This window comes from Hippocampus guttulatus, chromosome 2, assembly GCF_054856545.1.
Source record: "Hippocampus guttulatus isolate MCC_2025c chromosome 2, RoL_Hgut_1.0, whole genome shotgun sequence".
NCBI lineage: Eukaryota > Metazoa > Chordata > Actinopteri > Syngnathiformes > Syngnathidae > Hippocampus > Hippocampus guttulatus.
This window is the reverse complement of record NC_141262.1, coordinates 25,050,375-25,078,183: the sequence shown is the minus strand read 5'-3', so window position 1 is coordinate 25,078,183 and position 27,809 is coordinate 25,050,375. Positions and strand designations below refer to the sequence as shown.

Sequence of the window (27,809 nt, the reverse complement as noted above, 5' to 3'; positions counted from 1 at the left end):
ACAATTTTAGAGTGTTCCATGAACCTGCCACGCGTGTTTTTGGAATGTAGGAGGAAACTGGAGTATTTGTAGAAAAGCCACGCAAGCACGGGGAGAACATGCAAAGTCCACATAAGAAGGCCATCGCCGGAATCCAACCCTGCACCTCTGCAGAGTTCAGGCTACTGCCTGAAAACAGCTGGGATTGGCTCCAGCACGCCCTGCCACCCTTGTGAGGATGAGCGCATCAGAAAATGGATGGATGGGTGGATGGATGGATATAAACTCCCCACCCCAAAAAAATCTCAACATCAAAACGAAACCTTTAGGAGTACAGTATATCTGAGTTTTTCTCATCATTTTCTCACCGCCCCAACCTATTGTTTACAAACAGAAAACCATTCACAACAAGCATCTCTCTCGCTTACCGCCGCCACAAGTGACAGAGCAAGGAAAGAAGTCCGTTTCCCTCCAGCGGTGGACGATGGGCTGGTAGAATATGTATTGGATGATGCTGTCCGGTCCAGCTGCAAATTGGACCTGCCAGAAGAATATTTGAGAGATTCCATAAATGATGGGGGCTAAACTTTTGAACAGCAGTGTCGATAACTCCACATTTAATGCACCTGAAATGACTCTGAGTGCTTACTTGGATGGTGAAATCAGCCTCGAGTGGCCCCGGAATTCGCAGGACTTCCTTATCTGACAGTTTCTGGTAGTCTAGGGTGGTGTTTTCCAGTTGGTACTGCCCTGATTGATCCAAGACGCATTGGCCTTTCACGCCTTGCAGAGTCTTACTCTCCACATCTGAAGAAGGGAACGAATACGTGCGCACATAACGAGGGGGGCGGGGGGGATAACTCTTCTGATTCATACTATGATTGTCACAGTCTTAGATTCCGCGGACATTTTGCATCCTTGGCAGGTGCCCCCATTTCGCGAGCCAACCATGACCGCACTTTAAACAAACGGACAGGAAACGTACTCGAAGGTTTGGAGAGAAAGTCGCTCCCTTTGACATGCTGCCGCTAAGCTCTAACAGGAGTTGACCTCACTTCAACCCTAAACCAAGACGGCCATGTGGATTTCCAACAAGGACATTAAGGGCAACGAAAACATTGGGGAGCGCAGGATTGAGCGGTAACCAACAACAGTCAACATCTGTGCACACATGGTTCCAATTTGCGTGCCAAAAGGAGAATGAAAAAGCTCTCCATTCAGAAAAAAAGGGCTTGGGAAAGCTAACTTGAAAAGAAAACATACAGTAGGTTAAACGTATGATTAGCGAGTGATTTAATTTGTCGGCTGATGACATTTGTTGATGGAGGCATTTGCTTGGTTCCAAAGGCTAAACAATATCTGGCGATAGCTGAACATGCAGTTTAGGAAAAATTGTACAATGAGTTATTTGACGCTATCAAGCACAAGTACAGTGGTAACTTTACCTACGAAATTAATTGGTGCCGTTAGAAATTCCTTAACTAGAACATTTTGTAAGTAGGGACGTGTTTTCCATGTAAATGCCCTAATTCGTTCCAAGCCCCCCGAAATTCAGACATAAATGTTTCCTAAAACATAAAAATGCACCAAAATATGTAACAAATACATGTTATAATTAGATTATTGCACAATAAATGAGAGTTGTACATCATGTATAAAACTATACAGAATAAGGAATAAAAATGATGGTCATTTAACTTTTAAACACGTTCTCATCGGGGGTTTTTTGCCCTCTTTCGTTCATGTTCACTCTCAGCAGTGGTTTTTGCCTGGCATTTCGTAAAGAGCTGATCCGAGGACGTTTGCTTTTGTCAGCTTTGAACAATCTTTTGTCAAGTCAAGTCAAGTCAAGTCAACAGTATTTATAGAGCACTTTCAAACAGCCATCGCTGCATACAAAGTGCTGTACATGGAGCAATTTAACATGCACAATAAACAGTAAGACAAATCGGTAATAAAGGCGGTAGAAAGCACCAAACAGTAAAACCAAGAACAAATCTAAGTCATGCTGAGTCGAATGCCAAAGAATACAAGTGAGTTTTGAGGAGGGTTTTGAAGATGGGCAGCGAGGAGGCTTGCCGAATGTTTAGTGGGAGGTCATTCCAGAGAGAGGGACCAGCAACAGAAAAGGCTCGATCCCCTCTGAGCCTCAGTTTAGTTCTTGGTACTTCTAATAAAGTCTGGTCCACAGACCTGAGGCGCCGGGCAGGTGTGTAGGGGCGGATGAGCTCAGAGAGGTAAGGTGGCGCGAGATTATTCAGAGATTTGAAAACAAATAAGAGGATCTTGAAAATAACTCTAAAATGAATGGGGAGCCAGTGAAGACATTTTGAAAATGTCCAAGGCAAATATCAGCATAGTGAGCGATTGCCGGACTGGTGAACACTTTTTCTGGGTGATTCACATTTACTTAAAACTATCTGAATGCCTCGTGGCCCGAGGGGCAAAAGACAAAAACGCTGCATAGACACAAACTGTATCTATCAGCCCACATAGACACTTTCAGTAGAGGTCCCTCTTAGCCAATTGAATGCCAGGATGATGCTCGGTAATAGCCAACGGCAGAGCAGCTATAAGTATGTTGCGTTGAGGAAACTCGGAGTTGCGAGTAGCAGCTGTATTTTTACCTTTCGTATTTTGAAATTTCTTTCGTAACAAGAGGCAATATTTTCCTGCTGAGACGTTACGTAACTTGAAAATTTCGTATGAAGAGACGTTTTTAAGAAGAGGTAACACTGTACAGTATTTGGCAGATGTGGATGGAAGAGCACCCCGGACCTACCAGGACTTACACAAGTGATCCGGGCCTTTCAGAATAAGACGCACAAGTCGACTTTTGAAGGGGATGACGACAACAGTGTCCTCCGCTTCAGGAGAGAAAGGGGGGCGTGACAAGATTTATTTTAATCACATATATTCAACCTGTGCAAAAACAAAAACAGATCTTGGCATTGGACATACTTTTTTCTGAGGCGTGCTGAGATTTGTAGTGCCCTCGCACCAGCCTGCAGGAGGAGCCGTCGCCGCCGCAGACGCCGCAGTTGTCCTCTTTGACCGCGCTCCCCAACTCATGATCGCAGCCGACAATCTAGGAAAACACGCAGGCCGGGCGGCCGAAGACTATCTCAGTCGTGATGGGACCTGATTTGACTTACCTATCATCACATAGCGATAATGAAACATCATTTGAAGATAATGAGATTGCGTTCAGGATGCTCATTTGTAATATTGTAGCGCTCTGACCCACCTGGCACATGCCACTGATGCACATGTCTAGGGACTCAGTGTAGCAACGTGTCCCATCTAGAACCTTGGGCGCCAGCTCCACCAGCAGCCCGGACCCCTTCGCTTTGCATTTGAGGGCGCACGGGTTGTCCGGGTCGTTGTATACAGGCAGCCACTCGTGGAACTGGCCCTGGTAGCGGACGTCGGCGTGGGCGGAACACTGCTGAGCCCGGAAGTCTCCGGAATCCACGGGGCAGTCCTGAGAGAAAGATGACGTCAAAGTGCAAGGACATGATGCTTTGCGTTAACGTGAACCGCTGCGTATTTGGGGGGCAATCTTTGTGTTTTGGTTGACAATAGTGTGGTTTTATTTTTATTTTTTTTTATTTATTTATTTTTTGCGTCTATGTTTGAGTGTCCTGGTTTTGGTGATTATATTTTTAAAAAAAAACTGATTGGAAAAAAAATGCAGTTTCTCTACCCTGAGTTCATGCTAAATACACAGTGTAGATCACCGGTGTCAAATTCAAGGCCCCGGGGCCAGATCCGGCCCACCTGATCATTTTATGTGGCCTGCAAATCATGTGTGTCAACTTGCTAAAATATGTACCAAAATGTCAACTTGCCATGTGTAATGAATAATGTTAAGATTTAGTAATAATTTTGTTACCCTGTTTACACTCACTTGAACAATAATTGAACAAACTATTATAATTGTGTCATGTTCCGTATTCGGCAGCAGGTGGCACGCGTTCACTTCTGCCGCCTGCACACCTGCTGCCTATTTGTCAGTGATTGCACCTGCTTTATCTAGGCGCTCCGGCGGTCAACCCATTGCCGGAGTATTGCATGCCGTGCCACTGCTGTTGCCTATGATTGTAATTCTCATTCGATACCATTCGCTGTTGGTTATATTTTCGTCGTCCCAAGGGAATCATTATATTAGTGTACGTGAACTAGTACTTGTTTTAACATATTTTCCTTGCCGTTTTTTGCAAGCGTTTTCTGTTGTCGCGTTTCCTTATTTCCTGGTTCTCGTTTTTACCAGCGCTTTCTGTTGTTTATTTGACGGGGTTTTGTTTGTAATAGATATTTTTGTTTTGACGAAGTCCTTGTCGGTGTCTGCTCTTTCGGGGATCCACTTATTCTTGTTTTCTCTGTTACGTACGAAGCAGTTCCCTTTTCCTGCTTCGTGCGTAACGTGACAAATTGACTGATTTCAAAAATAGTCATGTATTAAATTGTTGTGTACAGATTTTGTGGTTTCACTGTCATTACGGCCCTCCGAGGGAAGACGCAACTCCAAATTGGCCCGTGACTAAAATGACTTTGACACCCTTGTTGTAGATGCTTGATGATCCTCTCCATTTTAGGTATTTTGTGGCAGCGGGGCTTGGCCTCTATCCTCTGCCAATAGCAGGAGTTATTTGCAAGTCATTTCAAGAAAGCACCCCCCCCCCCCACCCCCACCCCCATCACCCCATTTGGAGGTTCGATGCTATGAAGATGCTGAACTTACCACATTACTGCATGTGCGATATTTGATATTCTGCCCTTCGCAGGTCCTAGAGGAGGAGGAAGGAGGGGAAAAAGGAGCACTTGTGTGAACCGGCGTTGGGTGGTATTGAATGATGAGGCAAACCGCAATATACACCAGTCATGTGCACCCAAAGGCGGCGGTTAGCTCCACATTTGCTCAAAGCTTTTCGCATGTGGCAAGCCGCAAGCGCGCGAGGTTCCGCGACGAGCTCGCAAAAGACATAATAGCGGCCGTACAATGTGACAGTGCACGAAGCGCAACACTGGGTCGCTACAGTCAAAGGAGATTTAATCACACTTTCAAATCTGCTGACCTTCAATGAAATGGAAGGCGTTGACGCCAGACAAAAATCACCATTTTGTCATGTTATCATTGATCTCTGCCAGGATAAAGCTCATATAGCTCCAAATGCAAGAGGGTGGACTCTACCATGAATCCTGTCCGTCGCCCTCCAATTGTTTTTGATACCACTGTTGCGATCATACGACTGATCAGCCTCTCAAACGCATCCTAAAAGTACCTCCCAGCCCTCCCAGCTGGTCAAACACATTGGAACGGTTTGGGATGTCGGTACGACAATCTCCAGCATCTCCACTCCAATTATCGAGCAAAACCTCGAGGTTCGCATTGCTTTTGATGATGCTGACCGATGATAAAATATTGACGGCGAATATGATGGGCCAATTATCCGTGACTCCGGTGGAAACCAATCAAAGGCAATTCTGTTGACTTTGGAAAAGCTTGAGAGGAATTCCAGAGTGGAACCAGAATTAGACACAACACGGCAAGGGTTTCGGAGCGACAGATGACGGAGACATTCGAGGATTCTTACGGAGGCAGGCGATACAGAGCACGTGGCGCAGCAGCATTAGTCAAATCCAGACTTGCTCCTCTGCCAAGCCGGAGAGACGGGGAACAAATCAGCCCGGGATGAGCGACACACATTTTCCTTTCCTGACAATCTCCAAGGTAAAAGTAGAATTCAATACGGTGTCAAAAGTTTTGGGGATCAAATACGAGGAATGGGGAATAGCTCCAGTTCGACAAGGGCCAACAGCATCATCCTCAACAATATTCACTTCTACAGTTGAACCTTGACTTACAGTCACGTGGTGAAATTTATCATGTATCAAAAAGGAGTTTAAAAAAAAGACGTTCAGTATTAACGTTCAGTATTATTATATAATTATAATATAATAATAATAATAATAATAATATAATATATTATATTGACTTTGAAGTCAAGATGGCGCCCGAGTAGGCAGCCGTCAGCAAGTGCTCTCATGCGCCTTGCTTTTTTGTTGTTGTTTTTGTGTTTGTTTTGTCACTTTGTGTTTGTTGTTGCGTCGTGTGGACCTGATGTGGACTTTTTTCAGCATTTTTTGGCCACGACATTCATCAAGGAGGAGGCTCTGTGCTTGGTGGTTGCGCCTTCTCGGCAGCATGGGTATACCAGCGCTGTTTTTGACTGGGAGGAATGTCGGCGCCATTTGACTGTCGTTGCTGGACAGTCCCGGGGCGCTTGTGTCTTGCGCCTGGAATGGGCAGCATTTTTCACAGCCCCGCTTTGTTCAGCGGAGAGATCGGTGCTGTTGAACGGTCTGCGGCTGGATGGATGTAAGTCTTGAGGAGCCGACGATGAGAAGAAAGGAGCGTTAGCGCGGAGTGCCGATGCGGATTTGGAACTGGGAGTCGCGGCTTGGAGTTTGAAGCGGATTACGTGGGACAGGAGAAGTGAACGAATCTCTTTTAGTCAATGGACGCTACAGCTTCGTGTTTGCTTTCAAAACTTAGCTTGTAGCAGACGTGTGCACATTTTCAGCATGACGTCTCTGATCCACTGGTGAAAGGACACTTTGATCCTCTCCTCTTTCATCTATAACTGCTTCAGACAACAAAATGTATGAAGAAAAGTGGTGAAGATTGCACGACTGTCTGTGTCCTATGTGTTGTGTTGTGTTATTTTTGTTATTTTGACTTCAAAATGGCGCCGCGAGAGTGGCTGCCTTTCCAGCAGCTCCTATATTTTGTTGTTCTACTTCTTCCTTCATAACTTTGCTGCTGTGAATTGGGAATTTCTCCATTGCGAGACGAATAAAGGTTTTCTTATCTTATTTTATAATTTCACGTTATTTCCACATTGTACCGCAAGAGGGCGCTCTAGGCCTGTGTTGATAAATCAACGACAAGTCTGACGTAGGCGACGTAGAAGAAGAGGCGCCGCGTCTTCTAGCTGCGGGGTTGACGCAGCTGTTTAAAAATGACATAGAGGATGAAGATTTCATTGGATTTTGTGATTTAGAGTGACACTGATTTGGTAAACTGGTTCGCATGTTCTTTTTGCTCTAGTTGTCTGAATAACTCTTAATATGTAACATGAACATACCAGGCACGTTCTCAGTTCGTTGTTTATGCGTCACGAAACGTTATCATATCGTACACTTATTTAACCCGCTGTTCTCTATTTTATTTTTTATTTTAAATTGCCTTTCAAGATGACATGTCTGTTCTTGGTGTTTTATTTGATCAAATATAATTCCCCCCAAAATGCGACTTGTACTCCAGTGCGATTTATATATGTTTTTCCTTCTTTTTTATGCATTTTATGGCTGGTACGATTTATAATCCGGAAAATACGGTATTTACAGTTCAGAATTATTGCTAGCTGACTTGAATTCGGAAGTCACTCCACATAATAGCTTGCGAGGCACAATGCCTGCCATTTGAAAACAAGCCTTTGGAGTTTTCTGGGGGGAGAATAAAAGACCTTAGAATGGGACCGACTCGTTAAAGAGAAACAAGTGCAGGCATCCTACTCATTCCAACAGCAACATTCATGGTGAGTTTAACATTTCGTCATTTATTTTCATTTGTTTCGATGATCCCTATACAGGGATGGGATAGATGAATGGCATTTTGATTCATTTCAAAAAGGAAAATTGATTTCATCCATTCGTAAATTGAGTTACAATCTGGATCATGAAACAAATTCAAATGCCAAGCCAAGGTACAACTGTAACACCGAACAAAATTCGACCGTCTGATTGCATTTGATACATTTCATTTGCAATACTCAAGTATGTCTGGAACTTTACCACTGTGCAATAATTCATGTGCTCGGAACACTGTGTAATACTACCACTCAGACCACAGTTGTATTCTTTATCATGACTGCCTTATTATTTATCTTTTGTCATCAATATTCTCCACCGGAGAAGGAGCTGTTTTCGATCTCATTGCTATTTGTTTACTATTCTCGCTATACATTGACACCTTAAGTGGTGCTGCAGCAAAGGGAGGTGTTTTGCTTTGGAGCCAAACAGCAGGTGGTCTCCTATCCTGAGGCAGGCGACATCATGCCAAGGCCAGGTTACATCAAAATGGAGGCCACAACACTGTGGATTGAGCGTGGCCTTGGCTTTAATCCTTTAATGCACCAATAATGATAACCTGTAACCTGATAATATGATAAACTGTCCACTGTAGTAACTTCTGAAAGGGTTAAAGTCACTTCCCGGGATTTTGAAAGATGGAAACTTTCCAAGGGAATTACGGTCTTTACAACAATCCATGAAATAAACCAGGTAGAAGTATTGAAGGAATTGAAGGTTGGCTCCTATCAGTAGTGAGGGAAATATACATTCGCATCATGCTGACTAAAGCAACGAATTTTGTGCAAATTGAAAAAAAAAAAACCAATGAATGTTTTATAACACCTTTGTATATTGTATACTTGTATACTATTGTATACTTGCATGTGAGCAAGTATACATTTTGCACGGATGTCTGCTTGTGACAAAACGAAATCCATCGCAACCACAGAAGCACTTAACAATCAAGTCAGGCTGGTACAACTGTGTGCGCAGTCGATGAAGGTGACATTAGTAGTGTTGCAGCTCCCAAACAAAGAGAACTGCTGTTTTTTTTAACGTACACTTTATTAATTCTTTAAAACTCTCAAACAAATACTCTCTCCGACAACTCGCCTTCCCTACTGCGTTCGACTCGAGAGGCGTTCAAAGACCGCCTCCGAAAAACGTAAATTAATGATAGCTTCAATGGCATTCAGAAAATCCAAAATAATGCACCTAAAGGGAAAATCCAGCGAGGAAATCACTAAATAAATTCTACGTGGGTGTTTGTGAGCACACAAGAAAGGAATAACCCTTTAAACATCAACATAGACAATTCTGATTCAGTTTAGTCTCCTACACTGGAAAAAGGTGTGCTTTTCACCTCTAGTCCTTTTCCTTCTCTTGTTCCACAAATTGTTTGAATAAAAAAATCACACCCTCGAATTGGCCTTTGGTATTGCCATTCCATTTCCAAGCAGGAATGAACTCTTCTATGGACATCTGTTAACCGATGGTAACAGCATCGCGGGAACTCCCGTTGCAGACGATGGGAGGGTGACTCACGCTATTAAGGCAATTGTCTGAGTTTATTTGGCGGAACGATTGGGAGCAGGAGAGAGAGGCCGACCAGACTGAATGTTAAAGCCAAAATATGGAAGTCTAATCGAAAGCAGCCCGGCCGCAGGCAGGAGGTTTCTCTCTTCAAAAGTCGAAATGAATCTGGATGGCGTTTGAACACACGCTTACAAATTGGCCACAAGACGTTTCCATTTATCCAAAGGTCAACGAGGTATTTCATTTTCTAAATAGGGCTCACGTGATCCCGGTTCAGGCTGGAACTAGACGTTGGCCGTTGGTGCTGACTAAATATAGCACGGTGCAATTGTGCGGAAGCCTTACTTGGAACTGAGACATCGTCTCAGGGAATACGACGCTCCTCCTCCGCAGGTACGGGAACATTCGCTCCACGAGCCCCAGGCGTCCCACAGAGTGTCTCGGTCCTCTTCCGAACGGGCCGTCCGTGAGCTCTGCGCATTGAGAGACGGGATCAGGAGATCAAATGGATGCGGGGTCACGGTACTGGTTCACAAAGCGTGCGCCGCATCAGGCCTGGCGTGCGCTCGCCCTCTCAATGGCATGGTGCTATTTTTGGCAGCACGGCTCGGAATATTACCGCGGCATCCAATGTCAATATTATGAGAAGATGATTTTTTTATTTAATTTTTTTGCGACTCCGAGGACAACACGCATCTCAGATGGCAAATGACGGCCAAAAAAAACGATGATCCTCCCCTCGTATCCATCCATCATGAGGCCCAGTTTCTTCTGCTCCTGCATGGGAAGCGTGGCGTGGGGGCAGGGTGGTGGGGGCTTCATTTTCGAGTGATTTAACGGCCCAGATTCATCAAGCTGTAAAACAAGGTTTTATTTTGAAAAAGCTGGCATGGTCATGTGATACGCATCACCTCCGGCTGACTGCGTGCGTGTTGCGTTTCTTTCTTTTGGCCCGACAATGCCGCTGGCAGTCGATCGAACGACGCCGGAGGGTGAGAAGCAAGGCCGGCTAAGCTGGCATGCTTGAAAAAGCCACCGCTCCCTCTGAAAGACCCTGCGAGAGACCCTGTGTTGTCTCTTTTTCGTAGAAAAAAAAAATACTCTGCGAAATGGAACTAACCCTGGGACAAATCATCCACCTCCCATGGCAGTCGGAATGTGTCTGAAAAGACTCGCGGTGCAAACACTTTCAATTAAATAATCTGCCATTCAGTGGAGGATTTAAGGCCGTGAAAAGAAAATGGATGCAAAGGAGGTTAAAAAAAAAAAAAAGCCACCTCGTATCATTTCACGCAATAACCGAAACACAAAGACAGCCTTTCTGATGTTGGTGGACCGTCAAAGCATATTTGCAGAAATACTTTACGCCACCGATCCTGGGGGGGTATTTGCATCAGAATTATCCCCTCCCCCCCGAAGTTGGACAAAAACAGACCACAAGACTTCAGCCCAGCGATAACCTTATGAATGCACTCCAACTTTGTTTTATTTTTCGAAGAAGCTGCCAGTGTCAGCAAGAGAGGAAAATATGACAACCGTCGCACGGGAAATGGAAGATTTGTGACATTTGCGATGTGCCATCTCTGTTCTGGCTGCTCTGGACAATAAATCGACAACAACAAAAACAACAGAAGGAGAATGACATTCCGACCAGAAAGCGTTTGGTTTTCTTTTTGCAATTTGACTTCTCTTCCCATTTGGATGACAATTTCAAAGTGTTGCTGTCGCCGCTTTTGGCTTCACCCCCCCCCCCCCCCCCCTCCCCATCACTTGCGAGTAACTCACATGATTTCTTTTGCGGCAGATTCCTTTACCGAGCCAACCCACCAACTTGCTCATAAACGGACAAATTCAACTTGCTGTGTTTGCTGTGGAGCAAAGAAACTGCCGTCCAATTCCGAAGTTCATAAAAGTCCATCTGAGAGATCATGCTGCATTTGAGCCCATTTTCTTTTGGAGAAATCAGGTATGTAAAAACTCTTTTTATTGAGACAGTGGTCTCAAAAAGGGTGCGTGGACTGATGTCAATGGATTTCAGGATGGCCGTTGCTAACAAACGGCCGACGGAGACGGCAGGCCCGTGTGATGGCGCTACTTTCTGACTTTGTGTACAGGGCCAACTCTTGCATCGTTTGGATCTGCGCTAAATCAACGGACTTGGTCGGGCAGCCTCTTGATTCTCCTCCTTTTGAAAGGCAATCAGGGAATTTTCGCAGTCAACTGGCAAGCAAAGAGAGCTGGAGGCCGAACGAGGCTGGTGGAGAGAGGAGAGGACAAGAGGGATGGAAGATGGAAGAGGACGACGACGACGTTTTGGCACCGGGCTCCGCTATTGTTATCCACGAAAGCGGCAAAATACAAAGCGCCCGCAGGGATTTGGAGGGCTAATAATCAAACGGCTCGCATGTCCGCTTGCCGGCTATCTAATCCGTCTCATCCGTCGGAGCACATTCGGGGGACGGACTGGGCTCGTTTTGCGTTGTCAAATGAGAAAAACAGAAAGGTGGCCTCACTTCTCATGTACTCAATCAAGCGGAAAGGAGGAAATGAGCAAGAGCGCCGATGCTCACTGATGGACAGATTCAATGCTCGTCACCTGTCAGCACGTAAGGACATTTTCCTGGACGGGGGGAACGAGAAACCCGACTCATGCACCTTCTCTTGAATACACACACTGGATGGCCTTGTCAGGTTGGCAAGACATTTGATAGCCGCACATCTGCTCAATCCCTTGTCTTCCGCATCACTGCATCCTAACCAAAGGGGAGGGGGGGGGGGGGGCATTTGACCTCAGAGGAAGCAAGGGACACTTTTCAGCCACCGCGGGTCATCTGAAAGGACCTCCAGGCGTGACCGCGCACCGCCCCCGGAATAACGTGCCACACGCGGTAAAACAAGATCACGTTAGATTTCTGGACGCTCATGCCGATAGGGTCAAGAAAAGAGGAAAAAAAAATCGGAAAAGAGGCTCGAAAAAAAAGTGAGATGTTACAGTACCAGGATGAGAACAGCCGTCAACAGCAGTTGGCAAGCTGTTGAGCCCTCCATGACTTCATGAGGCCTGCTGAAGCTGTCTGCGCTCCTCTTTGGGTCAATCTATGCGTCTGGTCCGCCTGTAGCCTTCTTTCTGCGTCTAGGCTGCTTAGTCGCGACTTGGATTCAGGGGAGGGTATGGAAGGAGGGAGGGAAGGAGGAAGGGAGGAGTGTATATTTGTATGTGCAGTGTGAGGACGGGGGTGGGGTGGGGGGGTTGTGGGGGGGGGGCTCAAGGCTCAAGTCTGGCACAGGAGCCAATCAATAAATAGGCTTCATTCAAACAAGGAGTTGGCGGGCAGCCGCAAGTTTGCACGTTTTGCTGTACTCAGAGGTCGAACTGACTGACTTCATTCTTCTGAACGGTCAAGTGTCAGTCTTGTCTTCGGTTTGTGCCCGGTTTCCCCTCTTTGCTTACCTCGATGTAGTTTGCATTGAGAACGTCTGTCAAAAATACATCGTAAAAAAAAGCAGAGGCCTATTTGAAGGCTGTGACTGTGCATGAACGTCACACACACAGAAAAAAAAAAAAAACATCAGGCGGGGGGGGGGGGGGGGGCTGTTATAACATCTGGCACTTTCGGCCCAGCGCATGTGAAGGTGGGGAACAGGCCGGACAATTGTGGAGCAAAAACAAGCTTTCCGATGGAGGGCTCTTGGCCCAGAGGCTTTGGATCATCAACTGCCAGTTGATGATCCAAAGCCTCTGGGCCCAGTTGACAACTGGGCAACTTTCCAGCTCCTGCGATGGCCCCCGAAACAAGCCATCCGGCCCGATGTGTTCCTCTTGAATTAAAACACGGCAACCGCACCACAAATGGACATCGGCTTGAACGGCGGGGCCTTGCAGCCCCCCCTGAATCCACAACCCTGATGTTTGCTTTCGGAAGAAATCTTTCTCATATTTGCAAGTGCAGAAAATAAACCGCGGCATTTGCTTGACAACTATGGCTGCCAGAGAAGGAAATGAATGTGCTTGATTGACAATCCACTGGAAGTGTTGTCGACCACAACATTGCTGGAGATCATCTTGCCTTCAAAAAAATAAAAACAACTAAGCGAAGGTGAACGGTGGATATCGCTCTCTGGTTGCACACGGGAGAAATCCTTACATACGGCCAGAATGCAACAACACGAGGATAAAAATCGAAAAACCCCCCGATTTGAATCCAACATGAGGCCGACGGAGAAAGAGACTTTGTCGTTACCGCGGCAACCCAGATCACCTGTTTCAGCGTTTGGCTGGGACGTCCCTCATATCGCTGGAATCAAGAGGGTGCGGCGAGCGCATTTAAGTCGTTCTCTGTGCTCCAGGCATGATTCACATCAAACTTATTGTTAAAACAGCTTTCTGGGCAACTGCCTTAAAACGGTTTAGCAGGATAGATTTTTATTTTTTTTTTTTTTTTAACGACCTGCAGCTGAATAGTTACCACATTTCGCAATTCTTCTCCAAACCTGATGATCGGAATAGAGTTGTAATCCCACAGCGCCAGTCCAAGTTAAGACAGATGGATGGTGAGCGGCAAAACTGCAATTTTATATCGTTCTTTGAAGTAAATATAAAATAAAAATGTTTTTTTTTTTTTACTTGTTAAATCCACCGCAGTTTCTAGCTACCATGCTTCTATTTTCATGATGGCCGACTCAGGTGGCTGGAATGTACTTTGCAGGTTGAAAAGTTTTCAAACGTAGGATGTTGCTCGAAAGCTATCAGGGGCGGTAAAAGCTCACAATTGTCTTCCTTACCAACACGTACATTTTAAATTTCCTTCATCTAGGTGAGCTTGACAAGGACACGGGACACTTCAGCCACTTGAGGCTAACGCGCCACCTCCTTGACCTAAAGCAGGGACATAAAGCAGCCATGTGAACTCACCTGTGCCAGCTAAACTGCCCGTCCTCAGTGGACTGGAAGAAACGGGCAAAGCGCATGACCCAAAAATCCCAATTTAGTCACTGCATCTGCTAAATGTTAAATCTAGATCAGAGTCAGCTTCACCCGTGTGGTTAACAACCAAGCTCAGCTTTTGTTTCTTTCCATGCCTGACACTGACGAATGTCGCGACATTGTTGATAAAAATACCTTGAAAGTGAACAGAAGACCAAGCTGCTCCGTCTGGGGCCGCTCACATCCAACACACATCCTGCCCTTTTCATCCCCCGGCAAACTCTTTCCTGTCTGAGTAGCTCATTTGTTTTAGTTTCCTGATGCAGCTCAAAACAACATGAGTAGAGAGCAGGAGTGCCCAATACGTCAATCGTGATCGACCGGTAGCTTGCGGACTGGTCCCAAGTCGATCGCGGGCGGTGTTGAGGGGGGGGGGATCCCAAACATTTGTGTCTGTGTGCGTGTTATAAATATGATATATTTTTGTGTTAGGATGCTCACGGTGCAGTGTGCACTAACAGTCTCACTTTAAAAAAAAAATATTTAAAAAATCAAATCAAATTAAAAAAGCAGGTCACCTTTAACCTACGGTGGCGTGTGACCGCATCACCGGAAATTGTTAGCGATCAGCAGTCTGGAATTGCAGCTTGCGATCAGTTCTGTTGCGCGATATCTTTTATTGTTATTAATATCATTCAGAGTTTGTTTCATGTACAATTCACCGAGGGCACTGGCAAAGAATGGGAATCTGGAGTGCCGGGAGAAGCATTTTAAAACGGTGCACGTGAGCTACGATCGTTAACGTGCTGCAAAAGTGCGTCCCGTGCCTCCACGTCAGATCTCCATGAAGGTAGGCGGTGATTTGCTTTTCACAAACTCACAATCTTTTGTGTCTACTTTATTTTTCTGTTTCTTTCATCTTCAGGGCCGTTTTGGCTCTTGCTAATCAAGGCATGCGTGTGTAAGTGCATGCGTAGGTGCGCGTGTGCGGTAACGGCTCTATCGCAGGAGTTCGGTTGATCGAAAAGTAGATCTTTGGACAAAAAAGGTTGGCCACCGCTGGCATGAAGTGATAAATAGATTATTGCTTGAACTGTATTTGGGGCTTGGCTTGATGTGCAATGGTTGTCTACTTTCAGTGCTACAACCCCTCAAGGTTAAATATCGGACTCCAACGGAACCTTTTGTGTCATTTCCAGGGGCAACAAGGTGCGGGTACGTCGCCCAGTTGGGTGTCAGTTGTGTGAGGGTGCAGACAAGGTGACTACATCCAGAGGGGGGAAAAAAAAAACACAAAACAGATCCCGCCACCATCCAATTGTGAGCAGTGAGGCACCTGGCTTGCCTCAGCAGCTTATTAAACCTGATGAGAGTGCTGAGCATTCACACTCCAAGTGAGTCCAAAGCTGTTATTACCACCCCAAAAAAAAAAGAACAGAGGCGTCTGATCTGCCGCGAAGGCTCTATAGAGCCTCGGTTTCGGTTTTCAGCCCGAAAACTGCAGTCACATCGCTAACATGTGTTTTTCATTGTTGCAAATGTATTAGGTGTTGTCTTTGGCTTCGGAACATCCACTGAAAGCGATAGTAATGTGATAAAGGTGGTCAAAGTTAGACTTTTAACCCTTTCGGAACCTACTTTGCTCGCTGACATTTTCCCCTCCGTTAGATAATGATGCAATAACAAGGAGCAACGAGAAGGTACTCAAGTTCCTTGTCATGACCTGTGCCTGACCGATGAATATGGCAATGATTAAATGAGTGGGGGGGGGGGCAAAAAATGTAAGGAAACCTCAAGCGCCAAATCTCCTTTGAGAAAGCATAAATTTAGTGAGATTCTTTTGATATACGTGCAATTAAGTTTTCAACGAGGCATGTATCAAACAATTATTACACCTCTCACACGAAGGCTCTGCTGTGGATTCCAGCAAAGTTCAAATATGAACAAAGCACGTCAAAATGTGTGTGTGTGGGGGGGGGGGGTGCTTTAACCTCAGTTACTTCAGGGGAGTCCATCCATCCATCCATTTTTAACACCGCTTATCCTGAACAGGTTCACGGCGGAGGTTGCCGCGCAGTCGCAGGGCACATATCGAGACGCTACAACCTTTCACGTGCACACCGTCACTGAGTTGTGTCAATTTCGAAACAAATCGAATAATGTTTAGCATCCCAGACAGAACGCGCGAACAAAAATATTTATTCTCAAAAAGGCAAAACCGACAAAATCCAAAACAGAACACGCTGGTCACAGGCATCGAGGGAAAAAAAACAAGGAATCAACAAAAGGCGCTTGCAAAAGGCAAGGTTATGGAACACCGTGAAAACAAACGAAATGACAAGCGTCCAATACACACGAAAAGCTAACACTAAGAACACAGGACTAAACAATGACGATACTTACAAAACGTGTAACTAAGGGAACAAGAACGACTATGACGAGATTGAGAGGTCAAGGAAAAACAACGCTTGAGCACAAGCAGCAACAAGGTCTATAATCCGGCACGCATCAACCAGCTTGTCAGTCCTTAAATACATGGCTAACGATATGCAGCAGGTGTGCACACTGAGGGGAAGGCCCTCGTCTGCCACCTGCTGGATTCACACAAGAACAGGATCATGACAAGTTGGAACCGATCGCAAGTCCATCAGCGACACCATCAGCGACACATGAACATAAGTTGAAAAGACAAATCTAAGTTCTGCAAATGTGGTGCGGTTTTGACCCTGCTCTCTAGAAGTGCCCGAAAAGCTTGAAAACGAGCAAAGTCGTCACCCACCCAAGACGATTTATTTGTACAGTAAAGCATCTTCCCATCTCTGACCGTGTACACATCAGAGGAGAACCGGCGTTGACGCTTACCGGTGCCAGCGCTTTGCGTCATATGACAAGAAAATCAGCATTTAACATTTCAAGAGCATGTTGATACAAATGCCGCAAATGACCTTGACAGTTGACAGAGCGGAATCAAGATCATTCCCCGTCAAGATTTCTGTCGAGTTCACATAGGTCCGCTTGACGGAAAGAAAAGAGGAAACGTGGGTGCATGGCTAAACAGCATCCCGATCCCGCATTAAGCCCCTCAAACTGCTTTTCCACAGCCTCACAGCTGTCTAAATAGGCTAACGCGGTGAGAGCTTTCATGGATGTTCGGCCAGCAAACACCAAAGTCAAACAAGGCAAGAAGTAAGACTCATTTTGAACTCAAAGGCTATTCTTCATCTCACTGTTAAGCCCTCCAACGCCTGCCTCATTTGTGCTGCGGCAGTCAGCTCAACGGTGGCACCTAGTGGCGGCGATTTGAAGCTACAAGAATCCGCAAAAGTACGACCAACCCAAAGTCCATTACAGTGGTACCTCTACTTACGAAATTAATTGGTTCTGGGAGAAATTTCTTAACTAAAAGATTTTGTAAGTAGAGACGCGTTTTCCAAGCAAATGCCCTAATCCGTTCCAAGCCCCCCCAAAATTCAGACATAAATGTTTTATGAAGCATAAAAATGCATCAAAATATGTAACAAATGTATTCTAGAATTACATTACTGCACAATAAATGAGTTGTGCATAATTTAAAAATACAAAGAATCGAGTAAATTAAAAAAATGATGGTCATTTAACTTTTAATTGCGTCCTCCTCATTTTTTGCCCTCTTTAGTTCATGTTCTCTCTCAGAAGTGGTTTTTGCCTGGCGTTTTGTAAAGAACGGATCCAAAGACGTTTGCTTTTGTCGGCTTTTAACGATCTTTTGAAAATGTCCAAGGCAAACATCAGCAGAGTGAGTGATCGCCGGACTGGTGAACACTTGGGTGAGTCACATGTACGTAAAACTATCTGAACACCTCGTGGCACAAGGGTCGAATAACGAGGACACTGCATCGACGCAAATCGATGTATCCACAAACACAGACACATTCGGTAGAAGTCCCTCTTAGCCAATGGGATGCCAGGATGATGCTCTGTAATAGCCAATGGCAGAGCAGCTATCAGTATGTTGCGTTCAGGAAACTCGGAGCTGCGAGTAGCAGCCCATACTGTATTTTTACCTTTCGTATCTTGAAATTTCTTTCGTAACAAGAGGCAATATTTTCCTGCTGAGGCGTTTCGTGATTTGAAAATTTCATCTGAAGAGATGTTCGTAAGTCGAGATACCACTGTACTTTGTCGCAAGAGGCAATTCACTCCAACCCAGAGAGTTAAAGAAACCTCCCGCCATGTACGAGCCTTCACCGCGTCGCTCCATTCTGAGGAGGAGCTGCCCTTAACCCCACCTCACCCCTGCCCCTCCCCGTCGTTATCCCAAGTGAGGTCACTGAGAATTTGCTGAGGAATGCTGTCGGTTTGCTTGTGGTCCAACCTGGAAAACCCCAGGCGCCACAAATAATTGCCCAACAATTTACAGTCCAAACAAACCCTTCCTTCTGGCAATTATTGCAAAGAATGTGAGAAGTGGGGCGGGGGCGGGGTTGATAACTTGCCTGATTTTGGCACCGGCCTGCTGATCAATTGATTGATGGCAGAGAATCCGATCAGATATATTTCTACTTGGGATCAGAAATCACAGGCACATGCGCCTCCACAACAGAGAGTTTTGGTGGAGGAGGACGCTCGTTGTGTGCAATCACCAATAAATTTGGAGGCTTCACTGCTCCGCTGGGTCGCCTCATATTGTGATTTGGGGATTGAACTAATAGCTGGAAAGTTGGGAAAACACATGTTGCAACAGGACGCGTATTCCCTCAAGAAGAAATCATTTTCTATCCCCGGACTTCTTTCACGCTGCTACACCTCGCGAGTCCATCCAACTTTAAACGAGACCCCTTATCTTAGTTCACCCGCTTAATCAGGTTCAATGAACTCAATCAAATTTTTTAAACATTTTTATAGAGTTGAGAATATGGCCGGCCGGGTTAGCCAGTGGTTAGCGCGTCGACCTCACAGTGCAGAGGTACCGGGTTCAATTCCAGCTCCGGCCTCCCTGTGTGGAGTTTGCATGTTCTCCCCGGGCCTACGTGGGTTTTCTCCGGGTACTCCAGTTTCCTCCCACATTCCAAAAACATGCGTGGCAGGCTGATTGGACACTCTAAATTGTCCCTAGGTGTGAGTGTGAGCGCGGATGTTTGTTCGTCACTGTGTGCCCTGCGATTGGCTGGCAACCAGTTCAGGGTATCCCCCGCCTACTGCCCAAAGACAGCTGGAATAGGCTCTAGCACACCCTTCAGGGACATTACATTTTATTGTATCGGGCCCCTCGTCGAATATCGCCTCCAACCGCTTCCTCTTTTTGCTCAATCCACAGTATGTTGAGGACTGGCCACTTTTAACCAAATAAAAAATAAAGACCACAGACCATCAACACAAAGGGGCTTCGATTATTCTTCATTTAAGTCAAAGGCTTATCTCACTCTTCTTGACATATTTGGACCAAGTGTGTCTTGTGCACTGTTCACTTTTCTGCTTGGCAAGTGTGTCAAGGTTAGCATTTGCGAACATTTGCTCGGGGGGGCTCCAATACATTAAAAAGTGTGTGTGTGTCTGTGCGTGTACATGAGAGAGAGGGACGCGTCCGTGTGAACCTGCGCGTTTGTGGCCCAGCAGGGGTGCCGTCTCGCAATTGTCTTTTTGCACGCGTGAGCTCACAGCGGCTGGAAGAGATGGACTGTTCCAATGCACAACAGGGACGCGAGACCGCCAAGACCAGCACCTTCCGTCAATCTGTTAGCTGCACGCAACCATCTGCAAGTTAGCGGCGAAACAAACCGATTGCTTCGAAATCGGTTTGACTCCCGGTCACATGAGTAATTGCAGCCAGGCAGAGTTCACAGGTCGCTTTCAGAAAGTGGTGTAGAATCGAGTGCTTCCTCTGATTGCAACTGGTAGTTAACAAGAGAGTTTTTTTTTTTTTTTAAAGCGCGAGTGGAACATGACACATCTTTCCGGCCTTGAAAAACACTTCATTCCCAACTCTCTCCCAGCCACTCGAGCCATTAGAGCCCACATTAAAAGAAAGCGATACGTTTTGGTTTGCATGTTGCCCAGTGGTTAACCTATACGCCGCTCCGCATGGGTGGCGGGGGATCATTCAGCGGCAGGTAATGACAGTCGGGATAACGCCGTTGCTTACACTGGAGATTACAGCGGGCCGTCCGAGCCAAGTGCCCATAATGAGTGATTCATGCAGAAGCTCACGCCGTGCCGTTTCTGTGCCTCTTCACCTTTATTAAAGTGCCACACAGTGATAGATAATAAACATGCTAATAGGTGGGCCTGGAACTCATTTTTAAACAGCGCTTGCGGCCAAAAGCAAGCGAGGCGTTTGGGGACTTCCCTTTGAAAGAAAACATGTTTTGCCATCCCAAGACAGCGAACGAGGAGAGGCTTAACAGTAACAATCAGCGCCTTTTGGAGTCCACTGGAGTGTGCGGTGCCAAGGCGCAGCCAAGGACATCCAAGAATCCTTGGATGAGACGTTTTCTTTTCCCCAGTTGTACAAGCATCTCTGTTTATAGAAATGCAGGCGGGGTATAAACATTGGTACGACCTGATATGGAAATGATTACATACGCATCGCTTGACCCCGGGAAAGGTGCGCGGGTCTTGAGGTGGTGAAGAGGAGCAGATATCATGCGGGAGGGTTGGGGGGTACAGAGCAGCTCAGATGGACAAACCCATCCATCCATTTTCCGATCCGCTTACCCTCACAATGTTCGCGAGGAGTGCTGGCCTATCCCAGTCGTCTTCGGGCACTAGGCTGGGGACACCCTGAACTGGTTGCCAGCCAATCGCAGGGCACACAGAGACGAACAACATTCCGCGCTTACACTCACACCTAGGGACAATTTGGAGCCTGCCATGCATGTTTTTGGAATGTGGGAGGACACCGGAGTACCCGGAGAAAACCCACGCAGGCCCGGGGAAAACATGCAAACTCCACACAGGGAGGCCGGAGCTGGAATTGAACCCGGTACCGTTGCACTGTGGGTTCAACGCGCTAACCCTGGACCACCGGGCCACCCCTGAACAAACCCTTCAAACCCTTAATCAGGATTGGGTTCCCGACTTTTGGGTGTCGGTGCACCAAATCGGCGAACTAAACCGACAGGAGGCAATGTGGCAGTGACGTGTGTGGATCTAAAAACACAGCAAAATATGCAGAAAACGGTAGCTGGCCAATGACTGGCTGCACACAAACCCACACTTGTTATGTGGTGAGGCCTTGTACCTCAACAGCATAACTCCAGTACCCACAGTGAAATGGTGCAAGACCACATGAAGCCGGGGGTGGTCGCGTGGCTTGCCAGGGATTTACTGAGGGCCGATGTTGATGGAACAAACAGAAGGCTTCAATGAGCCAACGCCACGTGGCTCGACACCACATTCATTGCTCGGGAGCTTCTGTCCAAACAGCATTTTGTAAATTTACACGGGGTTAGTCAAAGCAAACATGTCAGCGAGGCAAATATGGGCTCCTTCCCCAAACGACCATTCCGTGCTTTTCATGGCATCGTTTCTTATTCTGCAAAGAATCGCTGTCTTTTGTTGCAAACATTTTGACATTCAAGTTGGATTTATTCTTGCTCAAAATGTCAGCTCGGATGGGCTTCAGATCACCTGAGAGCCACCCGGAGGATACGCAGTTTGGAAATTGGACGGACGGATGAATCAAAGTGTTGTTTCTCGACAGAAGCATGACTGTATGGATGTGCTGCTGCGTGTATACCAAGGCAAGGTTCAAATCCAGGTGCACATTGAGAGAAAAAGCTTGAGCCAAACATCAGCAGCACTTGCCAAAAACTAACACGCATACATGCCTAACAAAGATCAACGCAGTGCTTAATTGTGCACCTTGATGTGGAGCAGGGATGGGCTGTATAAATGCTGGAGGGGGTGGGGGGGGCACAATTTTTCATCAGTCCTAATTGATAAAAAATATATATAATACGCGTACTTGATCTATTTCAATTCTGATAATAAATTTTTCAATGCATGAAGAAGACATCCAAACACCAAAATAAGGCCATGCTATAATTTCTTTTCATGTGCGAAGGGTTCTCTTGCATTAAAAAAAAAAAAAAAGAAAAGAAATAAAATTGAAGGACACAAAACCAAGAAGGGCGGCCCGGTAGTCCAGTGGTTAGCACGTCGACTTCACAGTGTAGAGGTACCGGGTTCGATTCCAGCTCCGGCCTCCCTGTGTGGAGTTTGCATGTTCTCCCCGGGCCTGTGTGGGTTTTCTCCGGGTACTCCGGTTTCCTCCCACATTCCAAAGACATGCATGGTAGGCTGATTGAACACTCTAAATTGTCCCTAGGTGTGAGTGTGGGCGAGGGTGGTTGTTCGTCTCTGTGTGCCCTGCGATTGACTGGCAACCAATTCGGGGTGTCCCCTGCCTACTGCCCGAAGACAGCTGGGATAGGCTCCAGACCCCGCGCGACCCTAGTGAGGATTAAGCGATTCGGAAAATGAATGAATGAATGAAAACCAAGAAACCAACATTTAGTGCAAGAACTCATGACGCACATTTTTGTCACAAAAACCAATTCACTCAAAATTATTCATTTTATTTAAGTACTGTTTGACCTACATATCATTCCAAATATGCCCCCCAAAAGTAATAGGCTGACTCACGTTGAAGTATATGGCAAGATATAACAACTTAAGACTACAGTGGACACTTACATCTATGACACCTATGGATTTGCATTCTCATTTTTTTTCTTTTTTCAATATTTTATATTTTGGATAAGTTGTTTAAATAATGGATGGATGGGTGGGTGGATTCCCCCCCCCCCAATTTTTTTCAGGTTTTGTCTCTCCAGCTTTCCACCAGATTTTTTTCTTTCATGGAAAACATATTGTATGTTTCTCAGCATTTTTTTTTTTTTATGTTAAAAGAAAAAAAAAACGATCTAAAAACCTGATGTAGAAGCTAAACACGGCATGTGAGGCTGGGCCATTGAGTGCACATCCTGCTTGCCCTTTGCCACACTTTCCCAAACACAACGACTTGCGCTGGATTATACAAAAACAACAACAACAATTTGACACTCTTTCAACCTGCAGTACGAGGACAAATCCGTTTCTAAAACCGCTAACTCAAGGCTGTCATTATAACCACTTCACCGTCATATGCTATCGCACATCCTGACTGGTTTTGGTCGGGGATCATCCCCCCCACATTTGACCCAAAGCTGCAGTCAATGCGCCTTGGCCATAAAGTTGTGAGTTGTTACCGCGTTAGCTGTTATTTGTTTTCAAACCTTATGCACATTCATGCCGGAGCCTCCGTACAGCTCGGTCAGCACTGGTGTGAAGCCAAGCCATATTTGTCCAACAAATAGGGTTCCAAACAAGCCCACGCGAAAGGAGAGATTACCTTTCACTTCAAAGTGGTCTATCTCAAGGATGAACGCATTTGCCGTCTAGACGGTAGCCGGCTGAGCAGAAATCCACACGCTTGATCCTGTCACCACCTCACTCCTCTTTTGTTCAATCACCAAGAGTTTTCCTCTCCCACGCCTCAAATCTCACAAACAGGTCTTTGAAAGCCTTCACCTACGCTGGCATTTATTTGACTGCTTTTGAACATGAAGAACAGGAGCAAATCATCTGGGAAAATGTCCCCGAGAGGAAAAAAAATGGGGAGTCGGCCAACATTTCAGTCATCAGAGCCACGATGGACTACGACTCTTTGTCTGTGGATGCCGATTTGCTCGAAGCTCATTCACGGCGGAGTCCGCTGAAGTATAGCGTCGGAAAGCGTCGGCGAGGAAAACCAGGAGAGAGCAAACCTGTCGGCCCCCTTCCCGAGGGACGCGGTAAAGGGTGCAGGCTAGGTCAGCCTTAATGCGCGCCAAGCGACCCTGGCATACTCACAGAAGTCAAAGCGAATACTCATCGGAGGCCGCGATCCGCCTCCCGGAGCGCTCGCTAATTAAGCCGTGTTTATCTTGGCCGCGAATCAAGCTCAATATTGAACCAAGATCCAACAAGGAACATGGAGTCCGAGACCAAGTGAGTGCTGAAAGGAATCACAAATACGGCTCCAGGGAGTCTGCGGCCTCCCGGTCTTAAGACGTGTTAGCATGATACACGAGAGCTAACGAGTCTCTGCTGACATCACTCATTCGCTTTTCATGTAGTCGGCCTTCCAAGCCCGCAAAGTTTTTTTTTTGCTGGGGCATGCATCATTTCAAGGAATATCAACTCATTTATTTCACTCGGAAACTGAAAATGTCATACGCACGACAACGCAAAACAAATGATCCGGTAGCTGGGGGTGGCGCGTTTGTATAAGGGATGTCGCGTCTTAATGGTCAGCTCAGATCAGGTCGCTATCGCTCGCCAAGAGTGGGGTTTCGCCGTATCGGGTTTTTGCCAGTGTCAATTTGCATCCGCTGCAATGCTTCATGTTCAAACCGCCATTCACATCATTAGCAAGTGGAATCCTCCCCGTGCGTAAACACATTTGATTTATTGGCAGTTGCTAGCTTCCATGGGACACGGCCATTCCGTTCCGTAGGAATTATTAAGGAATGTATACAAATCGTCCTGACATGGAATTAAAAATTGTTTACCGGATCCTCAGGTTTTTGGCTGGTGTCGTGGGGAGGCTCCTCGGAGAAGTGGTCTGGTCGAATTAGGGTGAACTCTCGGATGAACACTGCATCTCCATTGTCGGCCCACACGAAAACCTGGAAACAAGAGATTCCATCAGCGGTGTCCTCGGGCTAACTAGAAAAATGGCCAGCACAACGTAACGAGCGAATGTAAATCCAAGCGCTGCAAAAACACTGGAATGATTCATTTGGCGACGCAGGTGAATTATTTATAACGTAGGAAAACATTTGTTTTTGCGTGCAATCATTTAAGTGCTTCTTGACAGGCGACATGTGGGAAGGATGTGATGTCATCGGACATCAGCGAGTCTCCCGTCTCGTGTGGCGGTGGACAGGCGGGAGGAATGTTGGACAGGGCCCATTAGCAACACAGCAGGACCCGCATTCTCGAGGATTCACAGATCAGGGGGCCCGCAGCTGCTCTCCGAGGCTCGTAAACACCCGGCAATGACACGGGGCAACTCCCTTTGCCAAGTTAAGAGTGAGCTGAGCAGACGACGTGGGAGGGGATTCTCGCGTCGACTGGGAATGCCAGCGCAGGTACGGCACGTGCTCGTCTTCGTCAATGCATGCCGTACATGAGCTTTCAGGGTTGATTTTAAGTGAATTTATTTTGGTATTGCCGTACGTCCGTACAGAGGAAGGAAGATCAGTTCGTTTTGAGAATTTGTCATAAAGTAAGATTACTTTATACCACAGTGCTTTGGGATGTTTTCTTTACCTTGCACTTGACAAATACTCCATGGATTTACAAAAACTAATACTAAAACTAAAATAAAGTGATGCATTTGCCCTCAAAATTAAAAAAAAAGAAAAAAGAAAAAGCGCGCTCGAAAACACTACCGTATTTTCCGGACTATAAGTCGCAGTTTTTTTTTCATACTTTGGCGGGGGTGTGACTTATACTTTGGAGCAATTTACGTGTAAAATTATTAACACGTGATTATGTCATTTCACATGTTATTTTCAAACCACAAGAGGGCGCTCTCGGCCTGTGTTGATAAATCGACGATGAGTCTGACGTAAGCGACGTAGAAGAGGAAGCGGCGCATCATCTACCTCCCGAGTTGGGGGAGTTGTTTAAAAAGACACAGAGGATGAAGATTTCATTGGATTTATTGATTTGGAGTGAAACTGATAGTTTGGTAAACTTGTTAGCATGTTCCTTAGTTATCTGAATAACTCTTAATATGTTACGTCGTTACTGACATTACCAGGCATGTCAGTCATGTAACGTTAGTATACCGTACACTTATTCAGCCTGTTGTTCTATTGTTGTATTGTTGTTTTATTTTTATTTTAAATTGCCTTTCAAGATGACATGTATGTTTTTGGTGTTGGATTTTATCAAATACATTTCTCCCAAAAATGCGACTTATATATGTTTTTTTCCTTCTTAATTATGCATTTTTTGGCTGGTGCGATTTATAATCCGGAGCGATGTATAATCCAAAAAAATACGGTCATTAAAACTGAATTTAAAGAAAGTCAAAATGAAAATATACACACTATAATGAAAACCCCCAAACTATTCATCCTAGAACACATTTTGTTTGACCTTAGTGGTTCCAAAGCGGTACAGAAATTGCACCCGTGAGGCCCTCTGTGAGAAAAACTTCTTCTCTTAAGTAAGTTGGATCAAATTTGGTTTAAAGGGTTGGGGTCGATGTATTAATCTCTGAAAGCAGTTTTTTTTTTCCCCTAGCCAACAGCAAAATAACTCGCCCTTGGAAGCATGGCAGTCAGACGTGAAAAACCACTAAAATTCACTTTATACATGTGAGAAACGATAATCACATGGCTCAACTGCATGTTTCCCAAGCGGTCTCAAGACCCCCGCAAAACCTATCAATGCACATGTAATGGATTGAATGTGGCAACGCAAATGGCCGACACGAGGACACTTTATCAAAATCCAACAAAACACGAGATTTAAGCCACAATGTCCAGCATTGCAACCAAGCGTGTCGTTCCCGCCCACCGGCGCTGACAATTCAAACTTACTAACCGCTGGAACGCCTCAAGCCCGAGAAGGGACTGCGGTTGTGTTTGGAAGGGCCGCCGTATGACATCATAGCTCCCGCAACATCACGTTGAAGCCGTGCGCAAACTTGACAGAGGTTAAACCACCAGCCATTCCTCCGACAGGTATCCACATGAGCTAAAAATGTGCATGGGTGTGACGAAGGGCAAGCGACAAAAGTCAAGAAGATAACAACGAGGTCAACGACTCAGGATCCTCCGAGGCCAGTTTGATTATTTCAAAGTCTGTGGAGAGGAAGCGGAGAGGAAGCGAGTTTCGAGGTTACGCCGCGTCATGCATGAATCAACGGCAGCCTTATGTTATGTCATTGACATCGTGCCAGCTTCCAGGAGGGAAAGAACAAAAACAAAAGCGAGAAACTCTGACCATGCTAGCTAGCAAAGCGCAAAAACTTGGACTCGTGTTCCAGGCAGGCCTGCCTTTGATTAAATCCACGTCCAACGTTTCAATAAGGGCAGACCTTTTTGAAGACCCGCTTCTGTCTGAATGGAAGCGAAGAGGAAAAGATATTTTTGCTAATCCACGTTCGAGGGATTTATGCAAGCATTCACTGAACACATCTTGGAAGAGGAAACATCGTGGCCTTCTTTTCTTCTCCCTCAGCGCTCATCTAGTCAGAGCAAATGAAAGGAACCTCTTTTTTTTCTGTCGTATCGGAGGAGTTTGGCCATAGCCGGACCTTGTCCAAATGTGAGATTTTTCTGCTCATCGTGATGAAACTCCGGGATGAAGGAGCGATTAGACTTGTTTGTGGCTACTCTCTAATTTTCCGACAGATAAGAGTAATAAAAGCCATGACATAATTTTGGCTTGTCTTGCAAAAAAAAACAATTTTCCCTTTTCACACAGGATAGCGAAGAAACCAGAGTAGCACTTGCATCGCGTTTTCCGCTTCCTGATGGATTGTTTCATTATCTTCCAAAACCTTCTTCAAAACCCTTCACCGAATGTCTCAAAGCCCTTCTGCCAGATTCCTTTCAACTTCTCCGTCTCTTGAGTGTCATCCGTCTGCCGAACACGGGTTCTTTATGAAGACCGGTCGACGCGTCCAACTTTGCGGCAACGGCTTGAG

At 45.9% G+C, this 27,809-nt stretch overlaps 1 protein-coding gene across 6 annotated transcripts in view; it reads right to left on the bottom strand.

Annotated features, from left to right (window-relative positions):
• adamtsl3 (ADAMTS-like 3) overlaps window positions 1-27,809 on the bottom strand; it is a 57,968-nt gene that overhangs the window by 13,243 nt on the left and 16,916 nt on the right. For 5 of the 6 annotated variants that reach the window (XM_086104847.1, XM_086104848.1, XM_086104850.1 and 2 more), the window contains exons 2-9: window positions 24,652-24,768; window positions 9,499-9,626; window positions 4,724-4,769; window positions 3,227-3,463; window positions 2,941-3,067; window positions 2,772-2,846; window positions 629-786; window positions 408-519 (exon numbers count right to left, since the gene is read on the bottom strand). In XM_086104847.1, coding sequence (XP_085960973.1) covers window positions 408-519; window positions 629-786; window positions 2,772-2,846; window positions 2,941-3,067; window positions 3,227-3,463; window positions 4,724-4,769; window positions 9,499-9,626; window positions 24,652-24,768 — 1,000 coding nt within the window. Of the gene's footprint in view, window positions 1-407; window positions 520-628; window positions 787-2,771; window positions 2,847-2,940; window positions 3,068-3,226; window positions 3,464-4,723; window positions 4,770-9,498; window positions 9,627-12,150; window positions 12,241-24,651; window positions 24,769-27,809 lie in introns of those variants that run through there. The other variant, XM_086104851.1, reaches the window with a different exon arrangement.